Source organism: Hippopotamus amphibius, chromosome 2, assembly GCF_030028045.1.
Source record: "Hippopotamus amphibius kiboko isolate mHipAmp2 chromosome 2, mHipAmp2.hap2, whole genome shotgun sequence".
In the NCBI taxonomy this organism is placed as follows: Eukaryota; Metazoa; Chordata; class Mammalia; order Artiodactyla; family Hippopotamidae; genus Hippopotamus; species Hippopotamus amphibius.
Genome location: NC_080187.1, coordinates 207,575,948 through 207,594,626, shown reverse-complemented (window position 1 = coordinate 207,594,626; position 18,679 = coordinate 207,575,948). Strand labels below are relative to the sequence as shown.

General features: G+C 38.2%; 1 protein-coding gene, 1 non-coding gene and 1 pseudogene across 10 annotated transcripts; 2 read left to right on the top strand and 1 right to left on the bottom strand.

Moving 5' to 3' along the window:
• Positions 1 to 1,085: 1,085 nt before the first annotated feature.
• LOC130844704 (H/ACA ribonucleoprotein complex subunit 3-like) lies at positions 1,086 to 1,893 on the bottom strand (annotated as a pseudogene).
• An 835-nt stretch (positions 1,894 to 2,728) lies between these two features.
• On the top strand, positions 2,729 to 18,624 carry TIPIN (TIMELESS interacting protein). Of its 9 annotated transcripts, none has more exons than XM_057722933.1 (9): positions 2,753 to 2,793; positions 4,842 to 5,213; positions 7,844 to 7,984; positions 8,114 to 8,186; positions 8,785 to 8,860; positions 11,190 to 11,312; positions 11,539 to 11,602; positions 15,692 to 15,898; positions 17,181 to 18,624. In XM_057722933.1, the coding sequence occupies exons 2-9, from the start codon at positions 5,078 to 5,080 to the stop codon at positions 17,381 to 17,383; spliced, it is 1,023 nt and encodes a 340-aa protein (XP_057578916.1). In that variant the 5' UTR covers positions 2,753 to 2,793; positions 4,842 to 5,077; the 3' UTR covers positions 17,384 to 18,624. The 9 variants fall into 9 exon arrangements, with proteins under 9 accessions (XP_057578924.1, XP_057578916.1, XP_057578921.1 ...); XM_057722938.1 differs by lacking the exon at positions 4,842 to 5,213 and adding an exon at positions 7,068 to 7,131 and having other exon boundaries at positions 2,763 to 2,793; XM_057722937.1 differs by lacking the exons at positions 2,753 to 2,793; positions 4,842 to 5,213 and adding exons at positions 2,802 to 2,949; positions 7,068 to 7,131.
• On the top strand, positions 12,051 to 12,184 carry LOC130847255 (small Cajal body-specific RNA 14). Its single transcript, XR_009052038.1, has one exon. It is a non-coding gene; the product is annotated as a small Cajal body-specific RNA 14 (non-coding RNA).
• Positions 18,625 to 18,679: the final 55 nt, after the last annotated feature.

The following is an 18,679-nucleotide window of genomic DNA, read 5'->3' as shown; positions in this document are numbered from 1 at the left end:
CCCCTAACAATTTTTCTCTCCTTCTTCCACAGTAATAGAAACCCTGAGTTTTTACTGGGCCATGACCACCAAGAATGAAGACTATATTCCCAGCCTCTTTTGCACTGTGTGTGGCCATGAGATTACATTCTGGATGTAATCAGAATTGTTGTATGCAACTTCTGGGAAATGTTCTTAGAATGCTGAGTCATACCCCTCTCTCCTCCTTCCTGATGACTGGAATACAGTTGGAGCTCTAGAAGCCATCTCAGATGATGAGATGAACTTGGGAATGGAATGCTCACATGGTAAGGCAAGTAAACAGGATACAGGTTCCTAACATCATGGAGCACCATATCAACTATGAACTTAATACCGTCAAACTTCTTGTACACAGAGAGACAAACCTTCTACCTTGTTCATTTGTTTATTTTAGTTTTTTCTGTTATTTGTAGCTGACGAGATCCTAATTAATAATCCCTGGGCTGGTCACCTTGATTACTAATACTGATGCAGACCTGACTGGGTGGTGTGATCCCAACTTGGGCATGTTACGTACAAGGCAGGGGCAAGGCGATGCCACAGCCTTGAGATGGAGTCCTCAAGTACACAGCAGACTACTTACCTAAGTGATAAGCCCAAATAACACCAGCCAATCAATAAAACACAGAGACTTTGCTTTTTAAATGTGGTTTAGAAATAGCTCATGGTCTTTTAGTTTTAAAAGATTTACCCCATTTCTCTTCTTTCAAACCTCACCTCTGGACTGGCTTCCCAGCTTGCCAGAAAAACTTTTACACTCTATACTCCGTCTTTGTTCTTTATCTATTTTTTTCTTTAACACTATTAACCTTTTTTTCTTTTTAGCTCTTTCAAATCATTTTAATAACCGGGGAGTGATTCAAAGTATGAAAAGAAAATTCAAACATCTTCCCTTTAAAGGGGATGCTACCATGATTGCCTCACAAGCATGATCAAAGGCAATGATGAGACTGGATTCCAAAGAGCAAGGGTTGTAGGAAGGCTTGAAGGCTCACAGATTGGAGAGCATGGCTTCTCTCAAAAGCTAGCAGGCAGCAGAAGAGATATGATATTTTAAAAGATCCTCAGAGGATGGGGCGCGGTTGCTGGGTCAAAAGCACCTGGAAGCATTTCTTGATGGTGATTTGGTGTCAAGAGTATTTGTCTGGGAAGAACCCAGCAGGATGGGCTGAGCAGGTCTCTTGTACCATGAGGTCAAGCTTCTTCAGCATATAGACCTGGTCTTCCTGCTCCTTGAGGTAATACTGGAGAAACCTGACCACACCGAAGCAAGAGGTTCCAATTCTGTCCGCAGCTGCCGCCAACTGACGGCCTCACGTGTTTTCAACACTGTTCACTTTTAAAAACATCAAACAATTCTAAAAGTTTTAATCACATGGTATATGGGAAAGCTATTTTTTATATTTCTGCTGCATTTGGTAAGGAAAATATATTTCAAGTATTCCTCACATATCAAAAAGAGAACAGTCTTAGACATTAATATATCAACGCCTTACAACTGTGGTAGTTACATTCACATAGACCTACAAACAATTACCAAAGCCTTTATATTTTCTAAAAGGGTCAATTTACAAATTATATGGATAACAATAGGTAACATTAACTAAGTACTATCATTTAATCCTCATAACCCTATGAAGTAGATACTATTATTAATAATAAGGAACTGAAGCACAAAGGTCAACAAGTAGTAAATGTTGAAACTGAGATTCAAACCCTCAGAGCTTCAGCTCTGGGCTTTTTTGGGGGGCTGGGTGGCACATAACTTTTTAATTTCTCAAAGTGTTGTTGTTGTTTTTTTTTTTGCCGTGCAGCTTCTGGGATCTTAGTTCCCCCTCCAGGGATCAAACCTGAGGCCACTTCAGTGGACATGCTGAGTCCTAACCACTAGACCACCAGGGAACAGGGAATTCCCTCAAAGTGCTTTTATATTTACTTTATTAGGTATGAAGTGGAGAATATAGACTATTATCTGGATAATTAGAAAAATGCCTCTTGCCTCAGTTACCCAGACTCTTGAAGTTAACATATTCCCCATTTAAATTAACTTTGTAAATTGCTCAATATTAATGTTATCTTGTACTTATAGAAATAAAACCATAAAATTAAGGAAAATGTGGTACATATATATATTTGCATACATAATTTTAGAAAGAGCTTGCAAATTACTTTCTTTTATCTTTTTTACATATTTATTTCATAATTTTAATGAAATATGTCAACACATTTTTGACATTCTTCTTGTGTCCACAATCTTAACACTAACTCTTTACTGCCTCTCTTCTCGTCTCATTATTCAACAAACAACTAATAGAACTCTTATATTCAAGGAATTTCGTTAGTAACTCTGAAGAATCGGTAGTTTTGCCTCTATCCTTTATATTCCATCCACAATCCAGTTTTCTAAAAACCTGAGACCTATCTCCAAGTCTAAAGTGCACAGAGCATAACGAACAGGAATACCACGCGGACAAGAAGGCTAAAGACCTCCGAGGAATTCAGGAGGCCGGAAGCGGTGGTGAAGGGGGCGGTGTGATGGAACGGACCCCGCTGTGATGGAACGGACCCCGCTGTGATAGACCGGACCCCGGAAAAGTGGGGACTAGAAGTGGATGGGCGGGGCATGGGGGAGGCGGGCCCGGTAGGCACCGCCCAGGCTGTGCGCAGATTTGGCGCCAAACGGCAAGGACTCATCTCGCGAGAGTCTCGCGAGATAAGCGGTTTCCTTTCCCCGCGGAGCACAGTGCTGTGGCCGCTGCAAGTCTGCGCGAGGTGAGAGCAGGCGGGTGGGCGAGCGAAGTTCCCGAGGGGAGAGACGGCCGAGGGAGTCAGGCGGGGGAGCGGGGATGCCGGGAGGTCGCAGAGGGAGTGAGGAAGCAGGAAGACACGACTGAGACGGACCTGGGCTGACCGGGACTGGAGAGGAAGGTAGGCCTGACCGGCTGCGACCTGTGTGGAGAGGAGGTCGGTGGGGACCAGGGCGGGCGCTTTTACTTCCTGTTTGCGTTTCGGGTTTGCCTCTCTGTAAACCAAGCCATTTAGTGAAAGGGAACGTGTGTCAGATACATCTTTACGTCTCCGGCTTCTGCACGGCGGCTTCTAAACACAGGAGGCGTCCTGTGAATGTTGAATGAATGAACGAATGAATGAGTGAATGCGGTTGACCTGAGAGCACAGACAGGGAGCGAGGATGAGGGGAGGTTGGAGAAGAGGGATGGGTTGGGGAGTTTTAGGGCTGGATAGCAAAGGAGTTCGGTAGAACTTCTTGGCGACAGGGGCTCCTGTTTTGGTTACTTAGAAAAAGTTGGACGTTGGACACCTAAGGGTCTGGGAACGAATTTGGATATTAAGTTTGTTACCTTCACTCTGCGAGTTTGAGGACTGGAAGAGGAAGGGAAGACAACTTCATCAGTGTCTAAAAAGAGACTATGCAACTGTGCAACTATTGTCAAGAGGTGAAAGATAGACTTTTAAAATAATTAATTAATTAATTAATTAAAGGCCGTGTTGGGTTTTCGTTGCTGCGCCCGGGCTTTCTCTAGTTGCGGTGAGCAGGGGCTACCCTTTGTTGGGGTGCACGGGTTCCTCATTGGAGTGGCTTCTCTTGTTGCAAAGCACGGGCTCTAGGCACACAGGCTTCAGTAGTTGCAGCACACAGGCTCAATAGTTGTGGCTCGCGGGCTCTAGAGCACAGGCTCAGTAGTTGTGGCACACGGACTTGCTCTGCGCCATGTGGGATAGTCCTGAAGCAGGGATCGAACCCATGTCCCCTGCATTGGCAGGTGGATTCTTAACCACTGTGCCACCTAGGAAGTCCCAAGATAGACTGTCTTATTCAATACCAGTTTACTGAGAAAGTCCCACCCCAGGCTTGGCTGGTTCCTTGTATTGCAGTGTTACACTTAATATAGTTTGTGCCCTGTTATCTCATTCATAACTCTCTATTGACCTCAAAGGTATGAACCCCATTTCTTCCCAGAAGGCTTAACTATTGATAGAATGGGGCCAAAAAGTTCGTTGGTTTTTTTTTTTTCCCCGTAAGATGGCTCTAGTAGCACTTAGTTGTCTTTAACTTCATTCAAAACAATTTTGTTAGATTGTATTGTGAGAGCTGTCATATCAGCATGCATTAAAAAAAAAAAACTTTCCAAAATTGGTGAATTTTTGTGTAGCCATTTTAATATTGGAGATGGAAGAGAAAAGCAACATTTTCAGCATATTATGCTTTATTATTTCAAGAAAGGTAAAAATGCACTTGAAACACAAAAAAAGATTTGTGCAGTGTATGGAAAAGGTGCTGTGACTGATGAAACGTGTCAAAAGTGGTTTGTGAAGTTTTGTGCTGGAGATTTCTTGCTGGCATTGCTCCACGATCAGGTAGACCAGTGATCAAATGGAGACAGTTAATTGAGAACAACCAATGTTATACCATGCGGGAGATAGCCGACATACTCAGAATATCCAAATCAAGTGTTGAAAATCAGTTTGCACTAGCTTGGTTATGTTAATCACTCTGATGTTTGGGTTCCACATGAGTAAATTGAAAAAACCTTCCTGATTGTATTTCTGCATGCAATTCTCTACTTAAATGTAGGGAAAATGTTCTGTTTTTTTTAAAACAAATTGTAACTGGCAATGAAAAGTGGATACTGTACAATAATGTGGAAAGGAAGAGATCATGGGGCAAGAGAAATGAACCACCACCAACCACTCCAAAGGCTGGTCTTCATCCAGAAGGTGATGTTATGTATATAGTGGGATTGGAATAGAGTCCTCCATTATGAGCTCCTTCTGAAAAACCAAACGATTAATTCCAACAGGTGCTGTTCCCAATTAGACCAACTGAAAGCAGCACTTGACGAAAAGACGAAAAGAGTGTAATTAGTCAACAGAAAACACATAATCTTCCATCAGGATAATGCAAGACCGCATGTATCTTTGATGACCAGACAAAAACTGTTATGGCTTGGCTAGGAAGCTCTGATTCATCCACCAGATTCACTAGACATTGCACTTTCGGATTTCTGTTTATTTTGGTCTTTACAAAATTCTTTTAATGGAAAAAATTTCAATTCCCTTGAAGACTGTAAAAGGCGTCTGGAACAAGCCTTTGCTCAAAAAGATAAAAAGATTTTGGGAAGATGGAATTATGAAGTTGCCTGAAAATTGGCAGAAGGTAGTGGAACAAAACGGTGAATATGTTGTTTAGTAAAGTTCTTGGTGAAAATGAAAAAAGTGTTGTTTATTTTTACTTAACTGAAAGAACTTCAATATGACCTTTAACTGCCTTTCCAGTTTTGAAAATCTATGGTTGATACTTTGTTTTGTTTTTATGTACTTGTGGTCATGGAAATTTAGAAATGGGGAGACTTTGGAGATCATCTAGCTCCTGTAGTTTTACAGTTTTGGGGAAGCTTTGGAATTCTTCATTCTTCCATTCAACAATTCTTTCTGGGACTTCCCTGGTGGTCCAGTGTCTAAGACTTCATGCTCCCAATGCAGGGGGCCAAGGTTCGATCCCTGGTCAGGGAACTAGATCCTACATGCATGCCACAACTAAAGATCCCGAATGCTGCAACTAAGACCTGGTGCACCCAAATAAATATTAAAAAAAATTTTTTTTCAGTGGCCCATTGCAGTTATTAAATCCTGCCAGACAGAAATTACAAGTATCATTGCCATCAGAACTCTCCCTGTCCAAACTCGAACTGAATAGATTCAGATGGTTTTTTGATATAGCTCTCCTTCATGAACTCTCATGTTTGTTATCCCAAACTCAGGAATCTGATAGACTTGGATAATGCATTATACTACCCATGACCTGAACTCACTAAAAATAACTCTCACCATCTGAATTCAGGAAACACATGAATTTGGATAGTGAGGATTCCTGGGCTACCTGCCCTGGCACTGAAATGAGAAAGCTCAACTGGCTACCTCAGTTCTGCTCTCTGGGACCACCCCCTTGTTCCATTCCTCCAGGGTCCCAGCCCTGTCCTCCAGGAGTTCCTTCCCTGTCCATTTCCCTCTTGGCCACATTTGAAGTAGGCGTGAGGAGGTGTGCCCTCCTTTGGGGCTGTAGAGCTGTGCAGGTTTTCTGCTAATTCAAGTTGGGAGGGCGAAGATCAACAAGTATTTCGTGAGCACTGGCAGTGTATCAGCTTTGAGGATACAGTAGAGGAGCACAAAGAGACCCACCTAGTCATTACTCTTTTAGAGCTACAGTCTAATACGGGAGACAAACATTAATCAGATAATCATACAAATAGAACCTAATATTGGAACTAGGTAAGTGCTACGAAAATTGTACTTGACATTTTGGAGGATTTAATTTAGGAAAATTGGGGGAGACTTTTCTGAGGTGACAGTTGAGATCTGAAAGAGATTAGTCAGGGAAGAGCCTTCAAGATAGGAAACTGCCTTTGTAAAGGTCTAGTGGCCTGAAGGATAGAAAAAAAAAAAAGCCGGGAGAGTGGTGTGAAGTAAGGAGAAGTAGGAAGGTGCTAAACCCCGCAGAGCCTTGGAGTTTTATCATTATCCTAAGAGCAGTAGGAAGCCATTGAAATATTTAAGCCTAGTAGTAATGATCAACTTGACATTTCCAAAGGTTCAGTTCAGCTGTAATGTGGAGAATGGATTGAAGGGGCAAAATGGATAGGAGTAATGGAGTAGTCCAAGCAAGAGATGTTAGGAAGTGGTTGTGGAAATAGGGAGAAATGGACAGACTCAAGGGATAACCTGGAAGTAAAATGGACAGGATATGTAGGATGGGGGAATGAAGTGTCAAGGATAACTTGTAGGTTTCTGACTGGTATAGCTGGATAGGTGTCATTCACAGAATTGGGAAAATTTAGAAGGTTGGTTTTATGCATAATGATAGGTGCCTTTGAGAAATTTTAGAGCTGTAAAGTGAGAAGTGGGGATTTAGAGCTCGGATTTGATGCTCGGGTGGAGATAAAAAGTTAGTGACGCATCTATAAATTGGAGCTATGTGCATAACTGAGTGAAGAGGGCCTAGGTTGAAGTCTTGGATGCTTACTGACCAGGTTAGAGGAATATAAGTCTGCAAAGAAGATCCAGGAGGAATGTCCAGGAAGGGAGGAGAGCCAGGTGAGTACTATGTTTCAGAAGTCAACAAAAACACTTTTCCAGAAAAAGGAACTGATCAAAAGTGTCCAGTGTTTCTGAGAAGTCAAGTAAGGTGGTACTGAAAGCATTCTTTCAAGTTACTAACTTAAGGATTATTTCCATTTCTTCAAAGGAAACCTTACTAGAAAACCAATGCTTAAACAGTATTTTTATTTTTGCTTTTTATTTTTCCTTTTTTGGCCCCACTGCAAGGCTTATGGGATTTTCATTCCCGGACCAGGGATTGAACCTGGGCCCTCAGCACTGACAGCACAGAGCCCTAACTGCTGGGATGCCAGGGAATCCCCAACAGTATTTTTAAAAAGCTTCTGTGATTGAAGTGGGGGTGAGGTACTTGTATCCTGCCTGTTTCACACCCGTTTGGATCACAGTTTGAAACCCTCTGAAAAGTTAAAGTCATCATTTTATGGTGGGGAAACTCAACAGTTGAGGTAAAATGATTTGTTCAGAATCATATAGTTATTTAGTGGTAGGGTCTATATCAGAACTCAGTTCTAATTTCTAACTTTGTTCTTTTTCCCATACCTATTATCTTCTCCACTTTGTTTTGTGATGTGTGAGTTTGAAATATGGTTTAACTGACTGAAACACATGGATTTTGCTGCAAGTGGAACTTAACTGTGTAATAGGAAGACTACTTGGATGAATAAACACATTTACTTTTTTCCCCCAGAGGAAAAGATGCTAGAACCACAGGAGAATGGCTTGATTGACCTACCAGATTATGAGCATGTGGAAGACGAAACTTTTCCTCCGTTCCCACCTCCACCTTCTCTAGAGAGAGAAGATGGTGAAGGAGCTGAACCTGAAGAAGGTCTGTATAGGGTTCCAGAGTGTGTCCATGTTTACCTATCCATCTATCAGCTTAGAAATGATACATTTTATAAATGAGGCTTAAATTATTTAAGTAATATTACATCTTGGTATATTTCATCCGAGTCAGGGAGAGGAGCACCTGTTCCTGTACCTCCAAAGAGAACAGTTAAAAGGAATATACCCAAGCTGAATGCTGAGAGGTACATTTACTATTTCCTTAAACATTTTTAAAAAAATTATTTATTTGGCTACTTTGGGTCTTCACTGCTGCACACAGGCTTTCTCTAGTTGTGGAGAATAGGGGCTACTCTTCCTTGTGGTATGAGGGTTTCTCATTGCAGTGGCTTCTCTTGTGGAGCACAGGCTCTAGGCACGCGGGCTTCAGTAGTTGTGGCACACAGGCTCAGTAGTTGTGGGTTGTGAGCTCTAGCGCACAGGCTCAGTAGTTGTGACACACGGGCTTAGTTGTTCTGCGGCATGTGGGATCTTCCTGGACCAGGGATTGAACCCGTGTCCCTTGCATTGGCAGGCAGATTCTTAACTATTGAGCCACCCGGGAAGTCTCTTATTTCCTTAAACATTTATACTTTTCTATGATTTTTCCCCCCTTATGTTACAGCATTTGGTTGGGATAATTTGGAGATCAAATATTTCTAAAGACTTTTTTTTTCAGTTCAGCAGATGTTTTTTTCTTCTTGTGGTCTTGATTTGGCCTTGATGGCTTTATTTATTTATTTATTTATTTTGGCCTTGATGGCTTTAGAAAACTTGAAATTTAAAACATATTTCTATTCACAGATTAATTTCAGAGAGAGGGCTTCCAGCATTAAGGCATGTGTTTGATAAAGCAAAATTCAAAGGTAAAGGTCATGAGGTAAGAAATGTCTAATTTTTATTTTCGACCTTTGTTTTTTAAAATCACGATAAGACTATGGGCCCATTATCATATTCCTAGGAATCTTAGACTGTTTCACAGATACTATCATTCATCATCATAACTCTTTAGAAACTATGATGTAGTGGAAAGGACACTGAAGACATTTAGGAGCTGTCAATCTCTGCACAAATGTACATTTAAAAATTCTCTTTGAATTATGTAGACTGTAGCTACAGTGTTTTTACAGATGATATCTTTGTAGAGCTTTGTAGTTTATGAAGTATTTTTGAATATATTCTTTAATTATCAACCTCTGGGGTAGTGTTGTTCCCATTATCTAGTGAAGGAAACTGAGCTTTAGAGTTTTAAGCCTGCATTGCCAGTGGTTAAGGGCAGAGCCTTGACTTTCCATTTCATGGCCCAGCTAGAGTAACATTAATACAAAGTGAGCATGATCTTGGTGTGACATTTAGCTGGAAAGAGGGGAGCAGCTGGAGGCAGAGAGCAATTCAGAGGGTGTTTCACTTCTAGGGGAACGAGATGAAATAGCTTGGCTAGGGTTATAGTACAGGGATGGACAGCATATAATACTTGGAGGTGATTGGGAGGTACAAAAGTAAAAATTAATCCCAATATTTCAGATCTAGGAGGCTGTAAAATTGTACATTTGCTTAGTTTCGGTGGACAGAAAGGGAGAATATAAGCCTGTGTCCTGTTTTGCCACAGAACTAAACATAAATCAAGATATTTTAAAACCATGCCCAGCTTGGTTAATTCATTGCTCTTATTGAAATTTTCAGGTAGTAATGATGAATTGGTGCTTTGAATTTATGACATCTTCATCATTTTCTTAATAAGTACTTTATTAAGATAAATAAGCTTATATGAAAGATAAATGTTGTGTGTTCCTTCAGTGGGTGAGAGTGGGCTCTGAGTTTGTCTAGTCTTCTGTACTTTGAAAATTCTTATTAATCTCTCACAAAGTTGAATCCTCAATGCTTTTTTCTCCATGTATGGCTTGAGACTTCACACTGTATTTAGGTATTTCTCTTCTCTGTCTCTTGAGTCTAATGTGACATTGTGAGGTGGCTGATCAGTTACCCCAACAACTGGAAAATCATCATAGATGATTGAACTTTTAAAAGAACTTTTGGGCTTCCTAGGTGGCGCAGTGGTTGAGAATCCGCCTGCCAATGCAGAGGACACGGGTTTGATCCCTGCTCCAGGAAGATCCCACATGCCACGGAGCAACTAAGCCCGTGCGCCAAAAAAAAAAAAAAAAAAGAACTTTTATCTTTATCAGAATGAGAATAAGATATGTTCTCAGTATTGCATATTGTTACTGATAAAGTTGATTGTTTTAAGCATTAGCTTCTTAGACGAGATCAAATACCACCACAAACAATAACAGCCAACATTTGAGGACTTACTTTGTGTAAGGCACTTTACTTGTATTACTTCATCCTCCTAACAACCCTATGAGGTATGTATATTCTCTTTTTATTCATGAAGAAAAAGGCACACAGAGGTAAAGTGATTTGTTCAAAGCTGCACAGCTATTAAGTGGTAGAATTTAGATTTGAATCTATGCAGTCTGATACAGATCCTTTAACCATTCTCCTATTTCAAAACAGTATAAGAAAAAAATATTTTACAGTAAAATCAGGAATTTGGAACTTTTTTCATTTATTGCTCCAGTTTATTAAACTTTGCTTTTCATTTTCATTAAAATTTTTTTAAAATCTCAAATTCTACACTTTAAGTATATGCAGTTTATTATATGTCAAAGAAAAGAAGTTAATTGAAAAAAATTTTTTTAATGTTGAAATTTCAAATATAGAGAGGTATTGTGGTCTGAGAATGTTTACACCATTCTCGCTAGTCTTTGGTACTTTGCCCTTGGGATTTCTGAATGTATTTTCAGAGAGCTGATTTTCAGTGCTTTCTATATATGATTTAGAGACCTGCCAGTTTGTATAGTTATTTCTAAAAGATATTTTGTCATATTTTATTAAAGTTTATTTTCAAATATTACTTTATAGTTCTGAAAAGACACATGTGATTATCTTTTAACTTTTATTAAGTTTACATACTGGGTTTCTTTTTTCCTCTGATTTTTAAAAATCTATCCAGTGCCCTTAGACTGCAATCCTCTAAACCCTTAATAAGTATTTTTCTTCTTAAAGTTTCTTCTAAAAGTTTATTAACCTTATAAATATAAAAGGACACCAGTGACTTTGGTACTACTATTCAATTCTAAAATTTGCTGACAAGGTCAGTTGTGAGAATGGGTCTTCTATTTAGCATTTTTATTTTTATGTGCCAGGCTGAGGACTTGAAGACACTAATCAGACACATGGAGCACTGGGCGCATAGGTTATTCCCTAAACTGCAATTTGAAGATTTTATTGACAGAGTTGAATATCTGGGAAATAAAAAGGAAGTTCAGGTAGGTGTTGAGATTATTATGAATATCATTCACAATGCTAAATTGTATAAGGATAGATTGAGTTGAGGCTAAGTAGCTCTTTGGGGGTCTTTGTTTTGCAGTCTCAGTAGAGAGAAGGAAAGTTAATAGTAGTTATTTGAACAACTTTTTTTGAAACTAAGAATAAAATCAATGACCACTTCCCCCCAAATCTAAGTGAAAATGTACAAATGTCTTTTATTTTCAGACCTGTTTAAAACGAATTCGACTTGATGTCCCTATCTTACATGAAGATTTTGTTAGCAATAATGGTAAGAATATAGGTTTATCTACTTCATAATAATTTAGCTTTGAGAAATGGATCTAGTTGGAGAAGGCAGTGTTACAGGACTGGGTTCTTAGTCTATTTTGAGTATATAATTAAAGTACAGTAGAAAGGAATGAGTTAAGATGCCTTGGTACATCTAGAATGTTGTGTGTGGTATTTATTTTTGAAAAACATGGTGCTGTGCCATTAAGAGATGTTGTAAAACTGTTTTTAGCTACAGAACATGAGCTTTTGAGAACTCATGATGATGACCCATTGATTCTTTGTAGTGCTTGTTAATAAAAATATATGACAAGATACGGTGTTCATCTACATGTCCACCGTTATAAAAACGTGGCTCTGGGAAATTAGGCAGAACAATTTCATGATGAAATAGTTCATGTTTCACGCAAGAGTACAGATCTTGTATACAGGGCTTTAATGAGACCTCTGTGACTGTTCCTGGTATTGATTGCATTTGTTAGCTGTACAGTGCAACCATAGGCAGTCACACACATTAAAACATGGTTCCTGCCGACAGGGTCTGTATAGTTCTCAGATTTTCTGTGCGATGGCTCCATACATGTTTGTTTTTTGTTTTTAAAATTTTTAGTAGATGTAGTAGAAAATAAGACTCCTTATAGAATTCCCCAAAGTTATTTATACATTGCTTTTAAAAGTGTGAAGCATTGTGATTTAAATAATCCAAGATTTAATTATTTGGTAAGGTATGGTATGAACTGTTGGCATGAGATTTGATATATGGAAAGGAATTAGTTATTAGAGTCTAAATCCCATAGCATATACTACTGGGTTAGTTAGCTTACTCATCGAATTTTTTGAGCTGCGTACTATGTGCTAAAGGTTCAGGGATAAAGATGAATGAGATTAGACCCCTTGCTTTATGGGCTAACAGGCTGTGAACTAGTAACATATCAGTAGTCTGCAAGGTGGGAGATGAACAGGGGACACAGTATAGTGGGCAAAGGAGAGCATAGTTACTTTTACCTAGGGGAGGGGAAAGCTTGGTACATAGAGGAGGCCTATATCAGAGAGCCTTGTTTGTTGTTGAATCTGTTTTCTTTGTATCCTGGGAGAATAGTCTCCAAACCTTTTGTGTGAGGCACTACAACAGTAAAAAGGTTTTGAACATTTTATTTATTTTTCTAATACATGTACTGCTGTACTGGTATGGTATATAATGTATATCATTTTTGTTCTTATCAAAACATTACAGTTTTAAAGTGAGAACAATATGATTGAATATTCTGCTGAATAATTTTTATCAAAAATCTTGGGCTAATACTTCTTAATCAGTGATTTGAAGGTTTGGTTGTAGATTCAGTTTTTTCTCTGCAAATCTTGGTTTTACCTTTCTAAGGTGCATAAATCCAAATGGAAGTAGAGCATCATTAACTGCACTCAGTAAATCTTGGTATTCATCTTTCAGTCCTTTTCACCAGTGCAAGGACTTTTGTTGAAGTTTACTAGCAAATTTTCACCTGCCCCTTTTCAATCATTTTTCTTTTTTTTTTGTTTGTTTTATTTATTTATTTATTATTTCAATCATTTTTCTTAAAATTAATCAGCTGTTATATTTTTATATTTTTAGCACGTGTCGTCATGTCGTTCCTCTACTCAGAAGCCTGTAGTGGTTCCTTATTTCAAAGTAAAAGCCAAAATCTATATAATAGTATTGTCCTACTTGGCCCTACAAAATCTGTTTCTGTGTCCTCACCCCGTTCCTCTTGCCTCCCTGACTGTATCCTTACTATTCCCCACTCCGGTTGCTTCAGCCACAGTTGCGTCATAGATGTTCCTTGAGCCTTCCAGGCATATTTCTGTTTTAAGGCTTTTGCACTCTGCCTTGAACACTGTCCTTTGCCCTCCCTTTTGTCCCTAAATCTGCATGGCTAACTCTCTTACTCATTTCAGACTGTGCCCAAATGTCACCTCGGTGAAGTCTCACCAACCACACTGTTAAAATTGGACCCCCAGCTCCATTCATGATTTCACTATGCTTTTTTTTTAATAGCACTTATTTCCCTTTAATTATTATGTAGTTTGTTTATCTGTTAGTTTATAAGTACCAGAGTGCTGGCATCCTATAGCACATTGACTATTCCTGGCTTTAGCTTCTTTCCCACAATAGCTTGCCTATGAATGTGGCAGTGAATGCATTTCACGTGCGGTTCTAACTCTTTTTAGTGTCACTTTTATCGTAGTCAAAAGTGGTTATATTCACATGGATTTTCCTTAAGACATTGTTTGTACTAAAGAGGTCATTTACTGATGAAGAGATCTTTCCTTTCATGGTTCACAGAAAAGTAGGGTTTTTTTAAATTTATTTATTTGATTATTAGTAACTCAGAATCCTATAAGCCCTACAAGGTGAAGCATATTAGAAATCCTGTATATTACATAATTGGTTCTAATACTTGTTTCTTAACTTTTACAGCAATGTTTTCTAAATATACTCCATCAATATTTCCTGACAAAGGAATGCATTTTAGTTTCTTGCCACATTTTTTTCTGTACCGGGAAGGAAAAAGTGTGTGGCTTTTTGTCTTTCACTATTAAGGAAGAAACCTCAAAAGGGGCTTAGATTGTAAAAGGCTGGATTAAATACTTGATTTTTAAACCTCACTGGTTTGTCTGTTTTAAACGTCTTGCTATTTGTGGTGGTTTTTACTGTTGTTAGCTAATAGCTCACTGTACAGTATTACATAGGACAAGGAAAGTAATGTAAATACACATTTCAAATGGTGGTCTTGGTGGTGTGATTTTTTTTTTTTTGCCTACTTGTCAGATCTGATGAGGTTTGGTTTTGTTTTGTTTTTAGACTCTGTAATGTAAATGAAACAGAGAGAAGGTGAAGTGTCAGCTTTGCCATCTTCTTAGTTACTGCCTGTACTTCTGTTATTGTCTACCTACAGGTGTTTTGTTATTTTGCAAAAATCTTTTAAAGCTACCACTTGTGCATTTTGTTAGGGTTGTTTTGGTTAAAATAGTATGTTAGTTTGCTTAACTGGGCAATCAGAATCAGCTGTATCCCGTAATATGCTGAAATTAAAAAATGAGTGAGGACCCAACTCCACCCTTCCACAGTATGAGCTAGCTGCCTTGAGGGTAACTTAAAGACCAGATGATTAGCTGTCATACAAAGAAGTGATGGTTCGTCACTGCCAGTTCTTCTTTTAAATATAAGTTAGTAAAACTTAGTTTTTCTTAATTCTTAAATGAAGTATAAGTGAAAGATCTAGTATTTGCTTTTCATACTCTGTGGATCATTTTAGGAACATCGTACTTTGAGATAACTGGTGTACAGGGCTTTAAGAATTTATTAAGACTAATGTAGAGAGCACTGAATTTTTAAAAAAATTAACTTGGAAGTATGTCCACAGATCCCTAAATTTCTCTTCCTTTTTCACTTTGTGTTTCAGTTTTACCCTATACAAAAATAGCCTATATAAAATCATTACTGTTTGTCATACAGACAAGGTGGCAAGCTACTAAAATGTTTTTAATATAAAACAAGGATATAGTTTGTATTCTTTAAGTTCTTTTATTAGCAACTAAGAACTTTTTTGTTTTCTGTTCATGCATTTTTTTTTTAATTTACCAATTTCAAGTATACAATCCAATGTGTTGTTTTTGTTTTCGTTTTTTTAATTTTAATTTATTTATTTGGCTGCGCCAGGTCTTAGTTGCAGCATGCAGGATCTTTGATCTTTGCTGTGGTATGAGGGATCTTTAGTTGCAGCATGCGAACTCTTAGTTGCAGCCTGTGGGATCTAGTTCCCTGACCAGGGATCGAACCTGGGCCCTGTGGGAACATGGAGTCTTAGTTACTGCGCCACCAGGGAAATCCATTAGTATTCCATTTGACTTAAAATGCCTCTTTAAAGTGATTAATAAATATTCCTTTTACTTGTTTGAATCAAGCATGTATTTGTAACATTCTCAAGCCTCACAAATTGTGTTTCTTCAGGTCTGGCACCTGGTTGCTTTAAACTGGTTTTCAGTTAATAGCTGCATAAGCTCTAACTAGTTTAATACTACAGATGCACTAAATTTTTCTTTTCTACTGCAGATGAAGTAGGGGAAACTAATGGCCACGATGTAACTGTTACCGAATTAGATCCCTTTCTGACAAACTCATCTGAAAGTGCAAAGTCTACTTCTGAGTCAAGTAGAAGCCTAACAGAAGAACAACAACAAAGAATTGAGAGAAATAAACAACTGGCCTTGGAAAGAAGACAGGCAAAGCTACTGAGTAACAGCCAGTCCCCAGGAAATGGTAAATTTTATGCTGGATTTTATATTCTACCATTAATATATCAAAGGCATGTTAGAAATTTTAACTTCTTTACTATTCCCCAAAATAAAATACCTCTAGGAATAGACAAATGTGATATAGTATATTAAGTTTATGTACATTTGAGAGAGTGAGTGTGAGAGCTAGCTGGAATCCTCAAAGAATACGAGTCCAAGATGGTTTTCTGGGTAGCTGAGTGTCTCTTAAACAACTATTTTAATCATTTAAAATTGATTCTGGATCTTTCAAAAACATATTCTTCCCTTACCCCTCAAAACATGTGACATATAATTTTATCTTTATGATAGTTAAAACATTAATTATTATGGTACATCTCTAAAAATTCTCTGCACCCATTTAGGACTTTAGAGCCATTTGCTGCGACATGAATAGGTCCAAACATGCTTTTTATTGCATTGTGTCACTTCTCTTGTGAGCTCTTATGTTGCTTTCTTGTTGATTCCCTTGTCTCTTTTAAAACTGCCTTAAAATTTTCTGTTTTAAAACAGACTGTGGGTTTGGAAACTAGACGATCAAGTTTGTTAAAACTATATTTAAAAATAATTGCAAATTGGTTTTGAATGAAGCATGCACAATTGCATTTATCTTTGTCAATTTCCAATCCAGTTTTTCTTTTTGAAATGGGAAAATAAGTTATGATAAGTAGTGATGATACCATGTTATAAAACAAGTTTCACCCCAAATAATGAAATTCTCAAGTGAAAATTATTCACTGGTATTATCATAATTTTTTTCCAGTTAGAATGAATTTAATATTTAACTTCACAAATGGATGTTTTATACTGCCTTGTGAAAAATTACACAAAGATACAACTGTTGTTGATGGCAGTTTTTCCTTGTCATTATCAAAGTTTACGTGGCAATAAGCATTTTAAGGCTCATCTATTTATAATACATGACTTTAAATGTTTCCAAATAGAAATGAGTATCTTAAATGTCCTTTACTGTAGATCACTTTGACATACATCTCGTAAGAACATTCGATTTTTAAAAACTTCTATCTAGTAGTGATTTTTGAATGAAAACGGTTGCATTTGGCTATGATTCAAGTTTGAGTTCAAGACTTACAGTTTGAATGGATTTTATACATGTATAAAAATGGCTTTATTTGGAAGAAAGTGATCATAATTAACGAACAAAATATGAGCGTAGATTTCATTTCTACTGATCTAAACTTGTGAAGAAGTTTGTATTAGGTAAGATTGGATCAGGTGCTTGTGGTGAATAATGATTTCTCTTGCAGACTTGTTAATGAACACCCCCAGTACACAGACACCTGAAGAGGGTGGTACAGGTGAGGAGCAAAAGGAGGAAGACTCAGATGGATTTAACAGAGACCTTCTAGACAATCCATGTAACGGTGCTGATGCCAGTGCTGTGAATGAAGAGGAGGAGTTAAAAACAGAGAACATGCAACCGGACCAGTCCTTCCAAAGTGTACACTAGGAACTTATGGCTTCACCTTGAAGTGTTACTGAGGTTGGCTAGGCCTCAGATGAGAAAATCTATTCACTTGCTATCTTCCAAATTTGAGATGACTGTGCATTTTGTCTGTTTTGAGTCAAAATCCTTATATAGTGAAACTTGTATAGATTCCTGTTTAAAATTTGGTATTATTTATAATTAGAGTTGTTTCTTATTCACTTTTGTTTATTTATTCTCCTTAGTGTTTATTTTTATATAGGTATGACCTTGTAAAGATGATTGGTAATTAATACATAGCTTCTGCTGCTAGTGTGCCATTGAATGCCCTGTTTTTACTAAATTGGGTGGTGTTTTAAGATGTAAATATGTAATAAATACTAATGTTCATTTTTTTTTAATTTTACAAACTCTGTAGAGGCTTATAAAAGTTTTTCATTGCTTTTTAGTTCTACACTTTACACTTTTGGTAAATGTTTACAGTTGTTATGTGTGTTTACATGTCTTTTGAGGAGTCACTTTAATACTTAAAGTGACTGAAAAGCTAACATATTGTCTGGCCTGCATAGGTGCTAGGGAAGTTCAAATGCTTCTTCCTACCTTACTAACTAGTTGGAGAAAAACTTGCAAAGTATCTTGGAGAACACAGAGCACACAGAAAGGATTCACAGGAGCCCTTGTGTTGGTGGAGATGCCAAGGATTGGGAAAAACATGTACAATAACACAGAAATGAAAATCTAGGAAATAAGAGAGATTTGGGAATGGTGAATATGAGGCTGAAGTGTTAGGGCCATGTGGTACTAAGACCTAATTGGAGTTTTTCCTGCCTGAGTTTATCAACTTGGTGGAGGGGTAATTACAGATAGAAAGTACCACATTGAGAATCAAGTTTAAAGGTCAGTCAGGTTCTTGGCAGGAGATTCCCATGGGGGAGAGGGAAAGGCAAAGCTAGTTTTTACAAACTAGGACATGGGAGGGTTGCTTTTTGGAGGGAAGACTGACAGAGTGATGGTGCTAAGTAACAAGTCTCCAGCAAGGGCAAGGCCAGCGTAGCGCATCATCTGAGGAGTACTCAGCACAATGAGAGGGTGGGAAGGGAGGTTTCAGAGAACAGACCTTGCCCTGTGCACCCCACCCCACTCCTGTGACCTATCCCCAACTGGTGCTGGAGACAGCAGGGGAGACTGAGTCGACTATGAAATAGGGAGTTTTAAAGTGGCTACGTGGACAGGACTGAGTTATTATCTGAAGGTGACTGAAAAGTTAATCTAGCAGATGTCAGAGGGGCCTATGACCTAAATGGCCCAGTGTTGCAATTA